At 44.5% G+C, this 18,437-nt stretch overlaps 2 protein-coding genes across 2 annotated transcripts in view; one reads left to right on the top strand and one right to left on the bottom strand.

The window, feature by feature from the left end:
* Ak9 (adenylate kinase 9) overlaps nt 1-17,520 on the bottom strand; it is a 138,308-nt gene extending 120,788 nt beyond the window's left edge. Inside the window, 6 exon segments of the mRNA XM_037200453.1 lie at nt 4,027-4,139; nt 6,703-6,799; nt 6,899-6,951; nt 9,276-9,339; nt 10,742-10,869; nt 16,711-17,520. Coding sequence (XP_037056348.1) covers nt 4,027-4,139; nt 6,703-6,799; nt 6,899-6,951; nt 9,276-9,339; nt 10,742-10,858 — 444 coding nt within the window. The 5' untranslated portion in view covers nt 10,859-10,869; nt 16,711-17,520.
* Nucleotides 17,521-17,555: 35 nt separating this feature from the next.
* Fig4 (FIG4 phosphoinositide 5-phosphatase) overlaps nt 17,556-18,437 on the top strand; it is a 110,389-nt gene continuing 109,507 nt past the window's right edge. Inside the window, exon 1 of the mRNA XM_028890232.2 lies at nt 17,556-17,723. Coding sequence (XP_028746065.1) covers nt 17,658-17,723 — 66 coding nt within the window. The 5' untranslated portion in view covers nt 17,556-17,657. The remainder of the gene's footprint in view (nt 17,724-18,437) is intronic.

The raw sequence follows: 18,437 nt of genomic DNA on the forward strand, positions 1-18,437 counted from the left end.
ATGCTAGTGATGCTGTGAGAGCGCAAATCCTGCTTTGAATGTTTTGTAGAACAACAACAACAATCTAGGTGAAGGGGCAGGGAATTGCTGAGCAAATGCGACGACCTGAGTTCGATTGCTGGAAGCCGTGAACCAAACTGGACACAGAAGTACACATCTGTAACCCAGTCCTCCTCCAGGGAGACTGGCGACTCTGAGAACAACTTCCTACAACCTCCACTGCGCATGTGTGCCTGTACTCACACACTCATAAATGAAGTGTCTGTCTTAAAATCCTAAAAATATCTAGATGTTCTTTTAGGATAGTAATGCTCAAACATGGGAGACATAATTCATCTGGCCAGCTTGCTACAGATTTCTGTGCCCCTTATAACTTTCTAATATCAGAATGGCTTAGCCACTTTCAAAAACATTGTCAGCAGCCGGGGCGGGGAGGAAACACCTATGATCCCAGCACTGAGCAGGCTGAGGCAGGAGCTTGGGTGTTGGATGCCATCCTGGGCAACATATTCCTGTTTGTTTGTTTATTTGTTTTAAACATCTGTGACTCTGGTGACCACCACACTCGGGGAAACAAAAGAAGCCAGGGACTGTGGACGCCCCCCCCCTTGCTCATTTCCTGATTTCTTCATGCCATCTCTATGTGGAGATGGGTGGTAGTGGTGTATGCGCTGTGTACTAGAGAGGCAGACCTTTATGCGGGCTTCTAGGTTTTCACCAAAGGGATTTTAATTAATGTTGGTAATTAAAAAAAAAAGGGGGGGGGGCACTAATACACTCAAGAGAGCATTTGTGAGTGAGAGTGATACAATGAGTTAGGAAAAGCGCAAAAACAGAGAAATGTTAAAAAAAAAAAAAAAAAAAAAAAAAAAAACCTATACATTTGTAGGAAGTGATCATTGAGTTAGGAAGGCACCCTGTTGTGCCTCAGACAGGGGTCCTCAAGGTTTAGAAGTGTGAGAATCACTTGGAAGACCCTGCAACCTAACAGCTGGAAGCTACCCTCACTGCTTCTGATCCTTAGCTCAAGTATGTGCATTTGAACAAGCTTCAGGGCTCTGCGGCTGTTTGCTCTGAGAACCTGCTCTAGACGCCTGCTGGCCATACGTGTTCTCTGTAGCTCAAACCCCTTTAAAGTATCATGAAACACGTACACTTTTTGCAGCAGAAAATATACATATACGCACATTTTTACATATAATTTAAGGAGACTGATGAGCTTTGAGACTCATGGGTCCCAAGCTGGAAACTTGTAGTCTATAGAAACTACAGGCTTTTCCCCATTTAACCCCATACTACTGAGAAGCTCGCATTGCACTGGGTTGTGTAACACTTTGGTTATTCAGTGGATGCTAAGTGGAGACACTCGCTATCCATTTACAAAGGGACTAAGAACTTTGTATCCTCTGCGGAGTCTTCTTGTTTATGGTGTCTACAGAAGAGTTCTCACATCTGTCCTGGGAGACTCAGTCTTCCTGAGGAATGGCTGGTATCTTGACCAATAACTAGTTACAGCTCCCTTTCTGCTGCTTCAGGTTAGTATGCATGTGTGGTTAACTGGAATTTTCAAATTGGCACAAGCTAGAATTACCTGGGCAGACAGACCTAGGGACTGTCTCGATCAAATTGGCCTGTGGGCATGTTTGTGGAGGACAGTCTTGATTGCTTTAATTAATATGGAAACCACCCAGCCTGAAATTAGTTGCCCTCCCCAACCCCACCCATCCCCCAGCTTTGGGTCCTGGACTATAGAAGTGAGCAGGAAGTTACCTGAACATTAGACATGCATACATTTGTTTGTCTCTACTCTTGACTGTAAATGTGATGTCTAGGGATGTTGCAGGAGAATTGCCTATATAGCCATTCCACTGTGCCAAAACAGCAACCCTGAATCTAGGACAGAGTCATAGGTATTTTCAGTTCCTGCTGCCTTGACGTCGCTGCTATGACGGACCGTGTCCTTGTCTGTTTTCTGTTGCTGTGATACACACCGTGAGCAAAAATACCTCCGGCAAGAAAGGGTTTGCCTTATATTTTCAAACAACAGTCCACCATTGAAGGAAGTCAGGGCAGGAACCCGGAGCAGAAACCACGGAGGAAGCTGCAGATTGGCCTGACTTCAGACTCAGTGCTCAGCAGGCTTTTTATGGAGACCAGAACCACTGGCCAAGAGATGGCACTACCCATTGTGGGCTGAGCCCTCCTGCATCATCAGTGTAACGCCCCACAGATGTGCTCACAGGCCAATCTGAGATGGGCAAATACCTCAGCCGAGGGTCCCGCTTCCACTTCCCAGGTGACTTTACTTTGTACGGAGCTGAAAACAAAAACCAACCAGCAGAGGCTGTACCTGGGATTGAAAATAAACATTTTCTCCCTATGCTGGCTTCTGTCAGGGTATTTATCAAAACGGGAACGAAACCAGGAAAATCAGAGCCAAGTTCAGCACTCCAGTGTAGTGAACGTTTGGGGCCTTTGTGTCGGTGGGCTCTCATTTCACCAGGTTTAATTTCCTGTGTAATCTGTCCTTTACTTCCTGACATTATGTTTGGTTTTAGTTAATGAAGCTTATCTTCTGCCTCTGTCAGCAAATGTTCTTATGTGGGTCATTCTCAAGTTTGATCAGATTTTTGTTTGTTTGTTTTACTACATAGCCTAGCCTAACCTTACTCTTGATTCTTCTGTGTGAGCCACCACACCTGGCATGCATCACCACACCTGGCATGCATCACCACACCTGACATGCATCACCACATCTGGCATGCATCACCACACCTGGCATGCATTACCACACCAGGCATGCATCACCACACCTGGCATGCATCACCACACCTGGCATGCATTACCACACCAGGCCTGCTCAGGATTTTGATCCAATCCTGCCCATAGTAGCAGCAGGGCTACAGCACACAGCATGCTCAGCACTAGAAGACTTCCTCTCTCACAGCTGACCCTGACACACCCTTGAGTCTCAACAACAGAGCTGAGAACCAAATCTATGTGGAGCCATCATAAGCCCTTTGGGGAGCCAGGCAGAGCCTGAACACCCAAGCTTTGCCATTCGCCATTACACACTCAGACAGTGTCCTATCCAACTATGGTCACAAGCCCATGAGGCAGCTGTTGCCATCTGTGTAAAGAGGAAATTGAAGTGTCTAAATATGATCTGTCAAATTGTAGGAGACAATAAAGAGGAGAATTGGAAATATGATCCAGTCTTGACTCAATCAATGTCATACAGTGTGCCTTAATGTTATACATATGAGTCCTTTGCATATTCTTTGATTTAATTGCTAAAGTTATTAGAAGTGATTAGGTGCCATGCAGTGTACAAGGTTGGTGCTGACATGAACGAGTCATTATTATACTGTCATGTAGGGGTTGTGAAGGAAAATGGACAACTGTAACATAGAGGTAAGTGGTGTTAGAAATAAACAGGGAAGCCTCTCAGAGAAGCAATGAACAGCTCAGTGGTAAGGGTGTGTGTGTGTGTGTGTGTGTGTGTGTGTGTGTGTGTGTGTGTCTGTCTGTCTGTCTGTCTGTCTGTCTGCTTGTCTGTGTGTCTGTGTGGTGGCACTCAGGGAGGAGCTGCCAGGGCAGGTTCTGATGAGAGGATGCCCACACCACTTTACAAAAATTAGCTATGATTAAGTCTGGTGATGGGGCAAAGAAGTGTTTCTGGTGGGCGGAGCTTCAGGAGCAGACGCTCAGAAGTGTGGTACATAGATGACTGTTTCCATAGCTACCCAGAGAGCATAGAAACATGGGCCGGAGACACGGCTCGGTGCTTCAGAGCATGTACGGCTCTTACAGAGGACCCAGGTTCATCAGGTGGCTCACAGCTGCCTGTGACTCCAGCCTTGGGGGGGGGGGGGGTTTCCGACGCCCTCTTCTGGCCTTCTTAAGCATCTGCACTCACTACTAAAAATAAAATAAATCTTTTTTTTAAGTGTGAAAGCATTCCTTGAATTTAAGTTTTCTGAAAAGAAAAGATTTGCTGTTGCAGAAAGCAACTAGTATCCTTACCTTAATATTGATTATGACATCTGGTTGCAATTCTAAATTTTTAACAAGTTCTACTTGGTTCAAAGTGGTCAGGTTATCCTGTGTCAGTGTTGGTATTTCAGTGATGATGTAACCTATTAAAATATAAGTTAACAATTTATAATATCACTATGTGAGAGCATGGCTTTGTTATAAATTTATAAAAATATTACATAGCTATTAACAAGTAAATGAAATTCATACAATTATCTGTCACAAATTTTAAGTTAATAGTTATTAGCACATGAAGTGTAGCTGTAAATAATGTTTTTCTGATTAAAAAAATCACTGACTAGGAGAAAACATCTTTATAAATTCTAAGTTGGGGGCAGGCAAGATGGCTCAGGGGGTAAAAGTAATTGTCACAGAGTCCAAGGACCTGGGTTCAATCCCCAGCGTTCACAGGACAGAAGAAGAGAACCAGCTCCCTCGAATTGTCCTCTGACCTCCACAGGCATGCCATAGTGTGTAAATGCTCCCCCTAAACCATAAGAATACGTAAATAAATGTTTTAAATTTTTAAAAAACTAAGTCAGTTTGTTTTAGATGAGACACTTATGGAAAGAAACTCCATGCTAATACTTCTTTTAACTCAGGTTAGAAACGGTCACATGACTTTTATATGACCTATTATTTTCATTTTTAAATCAGTACTTAATAACCTAGTGGAACACATACATGTGATATCTATGTAGTTCTAGAGAGTGATGAAACAACCATGTACCTGCTGTACAGCTTAAGGAACAGAGCACAGTATGATTTGGGCTTTAGAACATTTATTGGCTTTCATTCCCACACAGAAGCTGAAATCTTCTCTTTGAAATGTGTCTTGGGTACCACCATCATATTGATTCCCTCCATATACTTTTAGATTATGTCACTTGCTTTCCCAAGAAACTTTTCTCTCATTAGTAAAATAAGTCTCAATTCCTCAGCTAGAAATTAAAGGACTTCAATATATTTTTCTGCTATTTTTATTTTTTCCCCTTTGAGGAACAATTGTAAACTATGTTTCAGCCTTGAGAACTTAGCAAAAATGTTATGAAAGTAATTAAAGTGAGATAGTTATTGAAAGGACAAATGATGTTATCGGTGGCTTCATTTCTGATTTGCTTTGATACAGTTTTTTACTGTACCATATTTTATTTTTAATCCCTATATTTTTATGTAGCTTTTTAGATTTTCAGCCCTGAGAACTGAACCTAGGGCTTTGAATATGCTAGGTAAGTGCTCTACCACCCAACCACACTTCCAGCCTTAACTCTAGAGTCCTAACAGTTACAAAGTTCTCCCTTGACTCTCTACCAGAATTTTCCTTTCAGCCAACAAATCTATTTCGGTGGATGTCTTTCTCCCGAGGCATGCTTGTGCTTCTTCCCTTCTTTTGCAAATATCTCAGCGTTTGCTCTTTTCTTTTGAGTTGCCCTGGCTTCAGTGGCCTTGTCTGAATAACTAGAGAGAGCGAAGCCCTTGCTCAGAATCCTTTTGTGCAGGGAGAGACTTTTGGGGTGTGGCCAGAGGGCAGGCTGGGTGAGCAGGAGTAGCCCTGGCAACTGTAGTCTCAGGGGGAAGCAGTTCCGGTTCTCACACCGCTGACAAGGCAGCAGTGGCCGGGTGAACAGGGAGCAGATGGTTGAAGCCACAGACTGCAAGAAGGCCAAGGCACCTCCTGGACACTTGGATTCATCAGGTAGCAGAGCGCTAAACAACACTGAGGGCGTTTAAAAAAGCAAATGTGGCTAGGTGGTAGTGGCGCACTCCTTTAATCCCAGCACTGAGGAGGCAGTGGCAGGAGTTCGAAACCAGCCTGGTCTGCAGAGTTCCAGGACAGCCAAGGCTATATAAAGAAACCCTGTTTCGGAAAAAACACACTGCCAACAAAAAACCCCAAAAGCAAATGTGGACACTAGAGGATTAAAAACAAAGAAGCACTTGAATCTATCTGAGATGCTGTGGAATATTATTTTAAGATGTGTTACATTTGTTTATGCTCTGGAACATTTGTTTGATGCAAAGATGTGTTGCATTCTTTTATGCTGCATTTATTTAACTCTGTGAAGCTGTGTTCTGTGCCTGTCTAAAACACCTGATGGTCTAATAAAGAGCTGAATGGCCAATAGCAAGGCAGGAGAAAGGATAGGTGGGGCTGTCAGACAGAGAGAATAAATAGGAGGAGAAATGTGGGAGGATAGAGGAGCAAGAGAACAAGGAGAGGAGGATGCTAGGGGGCAGCCACCCAGCCACCCAGCCACCCAGCCACACAACCACACAGCTACACAGCCACACAGCCAGCCACTGAGTAAGAGCAAAAGTAAGATATACAAGTGTAAGAAAAGGAAAAAGCCCAGAGGCAAAAGATAGATGGGTTAATTTAAAGTTAAAGAAAAGCTAGCTAGCAACAAGCCAAGCTAAGGCCAGGCATTTATAAGTAAGAATAAGCCTCTGTGTGTGATTTATTTGGGAGCTGGGTGGCGGGTCCCCCAAAAGACCAAAGAGAAAAGTGATAAAAAAAAAAAAGAGCAAAAACAAACAAGATGCTCAGCTCAATAGGGGCTGTGAGATTCTTGAGTCAAAAACAATAGAAAGGAATCCAAGAAACTGCCAATGGTGCTTCCCTGCGCACGCACGCATGCACACATGCACAGACATACCACATACCAAAGTGAGAAACTTCTGGAGACTTGAGCTTCTCCAGGATCAACTTCATGACGAGCTCGTCTGGGATGCTGTGGCCGCCCACCAGCATTGACTGCAGCTGGAACAATCACAGAGGCTGGGGGTTACTGCACACTCTCTATCTGGGACTCACAATTTTTGAGTTAGTGTAGTAACGTAGAAATATAGATGTACTTACTGTGGTTCCCATTTCAGTCTCGGTGGCAGTGATTTCTTCTAAAACTGACAAGGCTAAAACAGGAGTTCAACATATGAGTGCAAGCTGAGATTCACATCGCTAAAATAAGAAACATTTTGTGAATGTCTGGGAACTGGTGGCTAAGTCACCTGAGACATATTTATGTGTGTTAGATCATTTAGCGTTGGCCAAAGTAGAGGCAAAGGATTGTTCTGCGTAGAGCTTTCCTTGGCCATTCCACCAGCTTAAAATCTTAGTGGAGTAACTCCCTCGGGGCCACTGTGCCTTGGGTGACTGTGCAGTAGACAGTAGGAGGATGAAATGATGTGGTGTGACGCTGATGTGTAAATTGTCCATATCATGTAGAAGTATACAGCAGTATTATCAGTCTAGACACCCCCCTTTTTTCCCCCGAGACAGGGTTTCTCTGTGTAGCTTTGGAGCCTGTCCTGGAAATTGCTCTGTAGCCCAGGCTGGCCTTGAACTCACAGAGATCTGCCTGCCTCTGCCTCCCAAGTGCTGTGGGACTAAAGGCATGCGCCACCACCACCCAGCCAGTCTAGACCCTTTTAATGCCCGGTCTCGTTAACTGTCCGTGTTGATAGTATAGAAGAAGAAGAATGCATCAGGAAATGTGAAAATGGATCAACACTGATTCAAAAGAGGAACCCTGAGAACCCCAGTCACTCTGTGTCTCTGCTGGAAGACGTCCTGGTAGGATGGTGGAAGCTTGACCTAGGGGAAGACTTGTTGAGTTAGGGCACCAGCTGTTGAGAATGTATAGAAGCCTCGACATCCCTTCTGACTTCCTAAACATGAACTTTTCTATTTAAGAAAATGGGCTGGAGAGGTGGCTCCATGCTAAGATAAACGCTGCTTTTGTAGAGGCCCCACACGGCAGCTCAGTATCGTCTCTAACTCCAGTCTGGAGGATCCAAGACCTCTTCTGGCCTCCATGGGTACCAGGAACACAAGTGCACATTCATACGTGAGGGAAGAACAGCCATACACAGAAAGCAAAAATAAACCTTTCTTTAAAAAGGAAAACTTCCGAGTTCTACGTGAATGCATTCTGTGTTACTGATTGTTCTGCACAGACTTACAAAAGTTGTGGCATCTCAGCTCTACTAACAGTGTCTGGAATGCCCATTTCATAACGTCCTTGCCAACAGTGATTACCGTTAGTTCAGGGATTTTAATCATTCACCACCGACTTGTTAGACAAATATGAATCAGTGTTAATTAATTTTTAATAATATGATTTTAAACTTTTCTTGTATTTCTTAGATTTAGTTCTACTTTTCTGAGTGTTGTGTGTGTTCTGTGTGTATGCACGTGTACATATGTACATATGTATGTGTGTGTACACACAGGTGCACATGTGAGCACATGTGTGTGGAAGCTAGAGGCCAGCCTCAGGTCTCACTCCTCGGGAGCCGTCCACCTTGAGTTTTGAGACAGGGTCTCCCTGGGGCCTGGGGCTTGCAGCCATTTAGGCCAGGAGGCCAGTGAGCTCCGGGGATCCTCCTGTCTCTGGCTCCCCAACAGAGGATTGCAAACATTTGCCACCACACCTGGCTTTTGTTTACCTGGGTGCCAGGGATCGAACTCAGGTCCCCATGCTTGTGGGGCAAACGCTTCAGTGACTGAGCATTCTCCCCAGTCCATCCTTTATGATTTCTTATTCATCCTTTTCCTTACTTTTCTATTAGGAAGTAAATAGCTTTACTGATTAGAAGACGTGTGTGTGTGTGTGTGTGTGTGTGTGTGTGTGTGTGTGTGTGTGCCTGTTGTCTTACATGTTTCTAAGAATGTAAGGAAATGTATAAGTAAAAGTATACTATTTTTTTCCAATGGAGATAATAAAGTTCTGGAAAATTCTTTGAAGAAAAGCTTCAGTTATTTCTCTTTCCAACTCTAAGAAGATGCTCATCACACACATAAGCAGTTCTGATGGAAATAAAAGCTTAGAGGAAAGACAGAGACATTTAATAAACGTGACTGGGTAGATGCTACTTGAAAGTTGATATCAGTCAGGTGGATAAATGTGTGACGAAGGAAACATGATAAAACATTAGTTATGGATTATTTATTTATTTATTTATTTATTTATTTATTTATTATGTATACAGTGTTCTGCTTACATTCATGCTTGCGGGCCAGAAGAGGGCAACAGATCTCATTACAGATGGTTGTGAGGCACCATGTGGTTGCTGGGAATTGAACTCAGGACCTCTGGAAGAACAGCCAGTGCTCTTAAATGCTGAGCCATCTCTCCAGCCCAGTTATGGAATCTTAATTGGTGTTCACATGGAATTCTATGTTGTGAATCTTTTAAATTATTCATACTAAAATATTGGGGAAAAATTAAATTTACCTTCCACACGAATGCATTTCCATGCCTGTGCTATATTACGGGCTAATGTTGTCTTCCCACACCCCTTTAAAAGAGAAATGTTATTAAAACCCAAAAAAACATTCATTTCATGGTGAAGCAGAGGCACCAATTTAAAGAATTCTATTGATGGTTATTACATAAATGTTTATCCTATAAAATGAAGAGGGTCCTATACATTTAGAACTTAATTTTTCTCCACTAATTCTTGTATATTCCAATATCCTAAACTTATTTAAATACATTATTATTGAAGGAAATTGGGAAGCTATACTTGAAATCAAGAAGCTACACCATCAAGATATTGCAAAATTTTTCTAATTATAAATCATTATAAAATATATTGAGATTTGTCATTTTATTTTCTTCCTAAAAGAAAAGGGAAATTTTGGTGACTTCCACTTAATAATTTTATTTCCTCTTTTTTTTTCCAGCTCTGGGGTTCAAAATATTATGACTACGTGGGTGAGAACCTTGCCACTGAACGATGACATTGACCCTGAATTTATTTCTTGTTTTGAGATGGAGCCTCAGCTAAGCTGCCCAGGCTGGCCGTGGACTCACTCTGCAGCCTGAGCAAGCCCATTGGAGTGGTCCTCCTGCCTCAGCCTCTTAGACAGCCATGACAGCAGTCTCAGCCCATACTGATACATCTCCTAACTGACATCTTCGGAGAGCATCCTGTTTCAAAGTTACAAGGTCATTCTCATGGAGTCATATCTGCACCTGGATGTTGTCGGTGTTGCGCTTAGAACCAGGTTCTTAGAAACATAATGAGAATTGTTGGAAATGATTCTTGGTTATCTGTCCTATGGTTCCTATCAAAAATTAAGCCGAAGATGGGATCCCCCTTGGCCTTGGCTGTTCTGGAAGGTTCTCTAACTGACTAGCCCAGTCTTCTAACTATCGATTAGCTCAGGGGCTGAACTTACACGGAGGTCCTTCCTACAGCTGCCCGGAAGTGAACAATTTTACCACAGCTCCTTCTGTGTTCTCCCCATTTTGCAGGAAGACAGTAGCTGATTCTCTAATACACTACAGGCCCATTTGCCCTCAGCACCTTCTGCTATTAATAGACATCTCAGTTCATCTCACATATCTAGAGAACCTCACGACAAGTTTAAGGATATCTTATATTCAAATCAAATCTGAAGTAACCTGAGATCACAAAGCAGCAACAATCACCATGGTACAGAGTTTTGATAAGATATATCCTTATAGTATTAAAACCAACACCAATGTAGCCTAGGTTTCTCTTCTAGTGCTCAGCATAAGAAGAGAGGCATGTATAAACTCAAAACCAATATTATATCACAGTTGAAGTGATATTATGAAAATCTATCAGACACTAAAAAAATGAACATAATATGTAGTTTCCATCTTGTATGGTAATATAAGATTGCTATTTTAACATAAAAAAACACCAAATGTCAGAAGAGATTACTTACTGGTTTTCCAAATATAACAAAGCAAGTAGGTTTGGACAACAAAAAGCTTCTCTCAGTTTCGTCTTCATTAAAAATATCTGCAAATGGATATTCTTCTGTCTTCTCTGCAGAAGCCATAATAGAAAACACTACAATAAAAGAAGCAAAGCTTACAGTTGTTGGAGCAGGAAGGTGGGGAAGAACTCCACAAAGTTACTTAGCCCTGGGGCCGTTCCGTATCATGAAACGTTGAGAGAGAAACAGCATCTAACCAAAGCTGTTTAAAAGAAAAGTCAACATGACCAAAAGATCAAATTGAAAAAATATACAGACACACATACAGTTGTAATACTTATTTATATTTCTACAAGGCAGATATTTAAATCATTTTTGGAAAGCTTTTGCTAGTTTGAGCTGTTAAATAGAGTTCTGGGCACAGCCCACCACTTTAAATATTATATCTGCAATAGTAGATTTTAATTTATGCTGCTTTTGTTGGAATGAATGAGAAATAAATTGGGTCAGTGGGTTTTCGGATTGTACAAAGACCATATCTTATTTTCAAGCATTTGTAAATTGCTTACATATTTGAGTCAATAAAATATTTGCCCAGATAATGAATCGGTTATGTAAATAATAAAAATAACATAAACAATTTTTCTTGACTGCAGTGAGATGTTAAGAAAATGTCTTTGGGGCTGGAGAGATGGCTCAGAGGTTAAGAGCACTGACTGCTCTTCCAGAGGTCCTGAGTTCAATTCCCAGCAACCACATGGTGGCTCACAACCATCTGTAATGAGATCTGGTGCCCTCTCCTGGTCATACATGCTATATACAAAATAAATAAATAAATAAATAAATAAATAAATAAATAAATAAATGAATGAATCTTAAAAAAAAAAAGAAAGAAAAAGAAAATGTCTTTGGCAAGCCGTTAGAGAAAGGTATTAAAGGTTCCCAGAACTGGTAAGTTAGAGCAAAGTTATTATGAGGCCAGCACATTTGTTACTGTGCTGTGCTCCCTGAACAACCAAGGGACATTCCTTTCACCAAGGCCATAAGAAACTGAGCACATTCGGAGGCACAGGAAGGCGTTCCATGGTAGTGGCTGTCTGTCCTTTGTAGCCCGGGGCTGAGGGTAGGTGAGGCTGTTCTGCTCCTGGGTTCCCTCCCATATGTCACTGGGAATGACCAGCTTTGGAAGAGCAGAGGCCATTTATAAACATAAATTCAAACTGGGAAGGAGTCTCAGGAGAGCAAGACCCACAGTGATCAGCAGCGATGTTAGAAACGTGGTGGTGTTCCTAAAGCTGAGACCCAGGAGGAGCAGGCAGAGGAAGGGTTTGCTGACACACACCTAAAACATAAGGAACAGTTGAACCACACGTTGATACATCAGCAGTCGCAGGGGCACAGTGAGTCCTGCTTCCAGCCCGGGATCTGACTTCCTGAAGGCGAGGCTAGCAGCCCTCGACAGACCGAGCAACACTCTGTAAGTAGTTTCACTGGTGATGCCACAGTCCTTCTCTAACGGAAGCTTGTAACCATCAACAGGAGGAATGTGGGAACTGACACACGCCTTTCTTTCTCCAAGGACTGCTGGGTGGAGAGCCCCAAAGCTGAGCAAGTGTGGCAGCAGCTCATTGAGTGATAAAATGAGAACTGTGACAGAGTTGAAGCAGTCTGGAAGGGCAAAAGCAAGGCTCATAAATATGCAGTCCAGACTCCCTGCTCCGGGCCCTGTCATCTGTTTCTTATGTTTCTCTTTTAGGCCAAAACTCAGGTGGACTTCTCTGGGAATAGTTGACAGATGGAGAAAACCATCCCAGGAGAATCACGATGTATTGGTGCACACTGCATTGGAACACTTCTAGATTATAGTTCCACTTGAAGGTAGCTCTGAATAATAGTGATTGAGGGAAATCTTCCTACAGAGCCTTAAGTGGAGCTTATAATTCCTCAAGCCGGTGGGTGATTCTGAATGGCTTCATCAAAGGCCTCCAGGGCATAAAGCCAGATGAGAAAGGGAATACCAGAGAAGTCTGTGGTTGGACTTAGACACAGTTTGGCAGATACATTTAAAGTGAGCTCTTCCCATCCATGTTCTTGTATGATCTCCTTCCCTTGAATGCAAGTAAGACGTGTGACTTGCTTTTCATGATTCTCGTATATTATATTGGACTTCATCTTATGTGAGAGCCCACAACTGACTCAGTTTCCCAGTTTGAATCTGAAGTCTATTCTGAGTCAATAAAGTTCAAGCTTGTTTGCTCCAAGGCTGTGAGAAAGTCCTGATTAGCCCACAAGAAGGAACACACTATCTAGCTAGATGTAGGCTGCTGATGCCAGCCACAGGTACATTGAGATAGAAAATGAAGCTGCCTGCTCCTTGACTCAAGGACGGGGTAGATAGTGGTTGAATGACTGTGCTGTGCATTGTTCTACCTCCGCCCCTCAAAACTGTATATAAGCTGGCTGCGAAATAAACTCGGGGCTGTCTGGCATTGACTGACAGTCCTCTCAACTCTTTTTCATATGTTCATTCATTTGTGCTCTACAACCTGCAGGCCTCCACCCAGATACCAGTAGACTGTCGGCAGGCCCGACAATCTTAGCAGTTGGAGAGACACTTCCTGTGGGCTCAGAAGTAAGCTGCTATGTTGTAAGAGGACCATGTGGCAAGGAATGGGGTCTGGTCTCCAGGACTGGAGAGCAACACATAGCCAACAGCTCAAGTGGACAGGAACCTCAGTCCCATTCAGAGATGAATTTTCCCAATAACTGACTGGATTCTTCCCTAGTCATGTATCCAGTTGAGAGCACATTTCAGTCAACACCCGACTACAGACTGCCCAGCTGATCTATGCCAGGATCCCTGGCCAGGGAAACTATGAGTTAATAAATGCTTTAAGATCTTAATTTGTGGCAATTTTTATACAGGATGGAAATCTAGTCTCAGCAAGGATAAAATGTGTAGATCTCTCCATTCATCAACCATCCATTGGTGAAGCGGTCCTGAACAAAGAGGAGAACAGAGTGATTATCCAGGAGATGCCAGTCAGTCTTCCCTCGGTCCTCTGAGTAACACAGGTTCCTAAATGGGAACACTTTGGTGGCAGGATGGAGTGACAGAGACTATGCCGTGACTTAATAAGGCTTCCTCCCATATTCCCTACAACAGATGCTCTCCATCTCCACAGCTGAGATGAGGTAAAACCAATATGATATGATCTCTTGGGGGGCCAGAACTTCCATCACAGGCAGACTGTTACACAGGATCTTGTCCTACTGTGAGGGACCAGTGACAGAGGAGAGGAAGGTGAGTTTGCTTTCCCATCCCAAGTCTGTTGACCAGCACACCTAACGAAGGCTTGAGTTTGTCTCATTTATCACCATGAATCTCACAGAACATTGTCTGGGATCAAAGCATCCTCTTCTCAGTAAAGTAAATATTGTAAGAGGTGTGTAAGTGTGGGATCTACTGTATCTACCACATCCCTGCTCTCTGCTGTGGGATGTTCTGTATGACAAATATGTTAATAAATAAAACACTGATTGGCCAGTAGCCAGATAGGAAGTATAGGCGGGACTAACAGAGAGGAGAATTAAGGGAACAGGAAGGGAAGGAGGAGATTGCCTGGAGCCACCGCCAGGACAAGGAAGATGTAAGGTACCAGTAAGCCACGAGCCACGTGGCAAAGTATAGATTAATAGAAATGGGCTAAGTATAAGAGTAAGAGCTAGACAATGATAGGCCTCAGCTAATGGCCAAGCAGTTTAAATAATGTAAGAGTCTGTGTGTTTATTTTATAAGTGGGCTCCGGGACTGGTGGGACTTGGCAAGAGCTGGAGAGAAATTCTCCAGCTACACTCTCCTAGAAGTTGCTGGTGTATTAGACTGGCATCTCAAAGGCCCAGGTATGGCGCTGTTTAATATTGTGTGGGACAGAGAAAGTCAGCATACTTCAAGATGAGTATGATACTCTGAGCCAAGTAACAGAAGGAGATGTGGTCCTTATCCCCATCACTCTGTGACTGCTTGGGCAATCCCTCCCAATTCAAGACTCCAGTGGTGCTGGTGGACTGGGTTTGAATGGATAGGAGAGATGATGGTTGTAGCGGAGATCCTAGTCAAGGTTTCACAAAACGGAGACTGCTGCCACCACCTGGTCATTTTTGGCACCTCAAGCCTTTGAGGAGTCCCTACTGGCAGATGGAGCTAGGTTTGGATTTGTATAGTTGGGGTTGGGAAGGTAATCTTGAACTCTGGGGAGTCTCTGAGACACGTCTTCATGGTAAGACGCAGAAATGAAAGCAGGTTACCTGTAGGACAAATAACCTAGACCCGCATGAGTCCTGGTCAAGAGTAAGGAAATCCTAGAATGAATGGTAAAGAGGGCGACGAGTGATCAGTTCCAGACCCAGGGTCACCTGCAGCAGGGGATGCTGCGGCTGACTCCATTCATTTCCTTTCTGCACGTCCTTTCCTCTTAGACATTGGGACGAGTCACCTCCTTCAAGGATCGGTGGTGGGATGGTGTGACTGTGAACTGCGGAGCATGGATATGAATGGCTCACGTGGTGTGACCACGACGTGGGAAGCATGGATGTGAATGGCTCACATGGTGTGACCACGATGTGGGAAGCATGGGTGTGAATGGCTCACGTGGTGTGACCACGATGTGGGGAGCATGGGTGTGAATGGCTCACGTGGTGTGACCACGATATGGGAAGCATGGGTGTGAGTGGTTCAAAGGGCAGACGGGCAGAAGATGCTACAACAGCTCTCCATGCATGTGACACACACCTTTCTAGGCAACTGCTCGACTTTGGAGGACCAGCATGTGGAATTCTGTCTGTGAGTTCCTCCAGCTTCCGCACACTCTCTATTTGAGCACAAAGTGGAAGTTCCAAGATATCAGTTCTCCGCGATAGCAGGCTTCAGCCAGTAACTGACGGGAGCTGGTGAGTAGACCCGATGCTCCTTTGCCCCCAGAACTAGTTCCAAGACATGTGCTCCTTATTCCTACTGAATTTAACTAATCACCAGGTTTGCTTGTTAATACCCCCCCCCTTCCAGTTCCTTCCCTTCCTTGACGCTGTTTCCTGGGATTACCCCTTACATAAACAACTTGGTACTTTTTAAATTGTCTCTTTTTTTCTGCTTCTAGGTGATGCAAATGAAGAAAGTCCTCAAAAGGAAGTGTTTAATTGTAGTATAAAATAATAATTGAAAACAATATTTGAAAATCAGAATTGTACATTTTTAAAAAGTGGCTTTCCTAAACCAAAACATTCTGCAAAAGTTTAGCTTACATTAAGAAGAGTTGATTTTCATTATGAAATGGAGAAGTCGCAAAGTTCAAGATGGAGATAAGTGGATCCCTGGGGCTTATTGGTTGAAGAACAGCATCCAGGTTGACCCCTGGCTGCCCCCCTCTCTTACACACACACACACACACACACACACACACACACACACACACACACACCAGTGTAAAATGCCAGAACTGACACTCCCACCATCTTTCTAGTTTCTCAATAAAAAGGAGATGCATAAAAGCATGAAAACAAAACTAATAATAAATACCCAAATACTTTAGAAATCTTGTAACGTCCCAACTTTGAATCCACAGCAAACCTTAATATCACATTTAGCTAAGTGTTTGCACTTTTAAAGTGTTATCCTTTCAGCAGTGGATTCTGGGGTACAGAGAGGTCCCCGGGAAACTTAGCACTTCCTGTCCAGGCTAGTTTAGCCACCATTATCTTACACTCTGTTCGGCCTGCATCTGTGAGGTAGATACCTTAGTCGCTGAAAGGAGAACCGGTTTTGAAAAGCTGATTTATGAACAGATCGTGGTTTAGTTTTGCCAGAAAAACAGCTGGTATGGGGTCCCCTCAAGAAGTGGACTTCCCTGCTACTGATAACAAAACGCTTCCAGACGGTGGACAACGGTCCTCACACATCTGGGAAAAGGGTTGCTTACCTGGCCCCTGTGGACCGGGACCAACAACAGCTAAGTCCAGAGGCTGCAGGTATCTGTTGGGCGGTTGCCCTGGAAACCTGTGGGCGGCTTGCAGGGCCCCTTGGAGGGCGGGGCCTCTGGAGGAGGCGCTGTAATTCGAGCGAATTCCTAAATGCGTGCTTTTGTGTTCATAATTAAAAAACACCCTCCCACTCAAATGCGGAGGTGATGAGCAGAGTCAGTGCGTATATTGTCTTCTTAATGTCCACTTACGTCCGGAAAGCAAACGGAAAAACCTCATATTGACCAGAACGGCCCCCAGCACCAGCGCGCTCCCCTGCACGGCTCTCCCCTACCCGGCACCGTCTTTTTAAGAATTCGCGGACGGTTAACCACACACATAAAATGTGCAAATACCAAAGGCGTCACACTGAAGTAATCAGGAAAGATTCGTGGGCCACACAGCCACAACATGAACTTTATTGACTCTCACGGGAATAAAATAGGAGACGAAAGAGGGGGAAATCACAGGCACTCAGAAAGAGTAGACATGAAGAAACAGACCAATTAACACATGGAGAAGCCGATCGGAAAGGAGACTCCGGTCACCTGACCTCCTTTCCTTAAGGATCAAGATACAGCAGAGGCTTTGGAGCTTGACCTTAACAAAGATGGCGCCCTTAGCGTCCGCCCTCCACAACGCCGTCCTCCTGTAACCCCGCCCCCTCGCGTCTGGGCGGGGCTTGGTGGGAGGCGTGGCTTGGGGAATACGGAAGCACTTTGCGGCCCCGGCGGCTGCAGGCTTAGCGCTCTGAGGTTGTTTTTTTTTTTTTTTTCTCGGCGGGGTCCGGTGAGCTGGGTCTGCAGAGTCTCCTCCCTCGGCCTCCAGGGACGGACCGGGTCCGGCAGCTGTCACGACCTGGGCCGCGGCCTGGTGCCCCGTAGTGGGGCCGCCATTGGCTGGAGCCATGCCCACGGCCGCTGCCCCCATCATCAGCTCCGTCCAGAAGCTGGTGCTCTACGAGACCAGAGCGGTGAGTATCTGCTGCTGCGGCGGGAAGGACGGACGGGGCGGGACGGACAGCGCTGCGGGGTGGGGCGGGGACGCTGCGGGGTCGAAGGGCAGAGGCAGCACCCCGCATTCCCCGCCTCCCCTCCCAGCCCCGCAGCAGCACGGTGGGAAACGGCCTCGGAGGGAGCTCGCCTGCAAGGGCCGTGCAGCCAGACTCTAGTTAGTGGGTTTGCGTGTCTGTCCTGATGAGGAGGCTTGGCTGGAAGATGTTCATGCAGACAGGTGCTTGTGGCACACAGGAACGGCGGGCGCACAACTTCTGAATGAGTTCGTGGATTCCTTTCCGCTTTCTCAGACTCTGTTAACGTTCTTGAGTCCACTCCTTGTAGTTACTTTTGCCTAGGTAGCTTCTATTTTGCATCCCATGGTATATTGTCACTGTGGTCGGTGTTAATCACATGGCGCTGTTTTTGCTGAGACTTGGGGTTCTGTGCCGTGGACAGTTAGGTTACTAGCTCTCCGGCTTGTAGAGTGATGATGCTAATAGAGTTTCATGTTTTCTCATTTCTGTAGTTGGAAAAAAGCTACTACAACGTGGCTTATTCGAATCTGGCCTTCACCGTGATATTAGGGTTGGTGTTTAAGTTAATTCCTTCCTGGTCACAGCCTTATGAGTGTCTCATAAGGTATATTCAGTGAAGTGTGGTTAGTCTTTGAGAGAGAGAGTACAAGAAAG

Source organism: Peromyscus leucopus, chromosome 8a, assembly GCF_004664715.2.
Source record: "Peromyscus leucopus breed LL Stock chromosome 8a, UCI_PerLeu_2.1, whole genome shotgun sequence".
In the NCBI taxonomy this organism is placed as follows: domain Eukaryota; kingdom Metazoa; phylum Chordata; class Mammalia; order Rodentia; family Cricetidae; genus Peromyscus; species Peromyscus leucopus.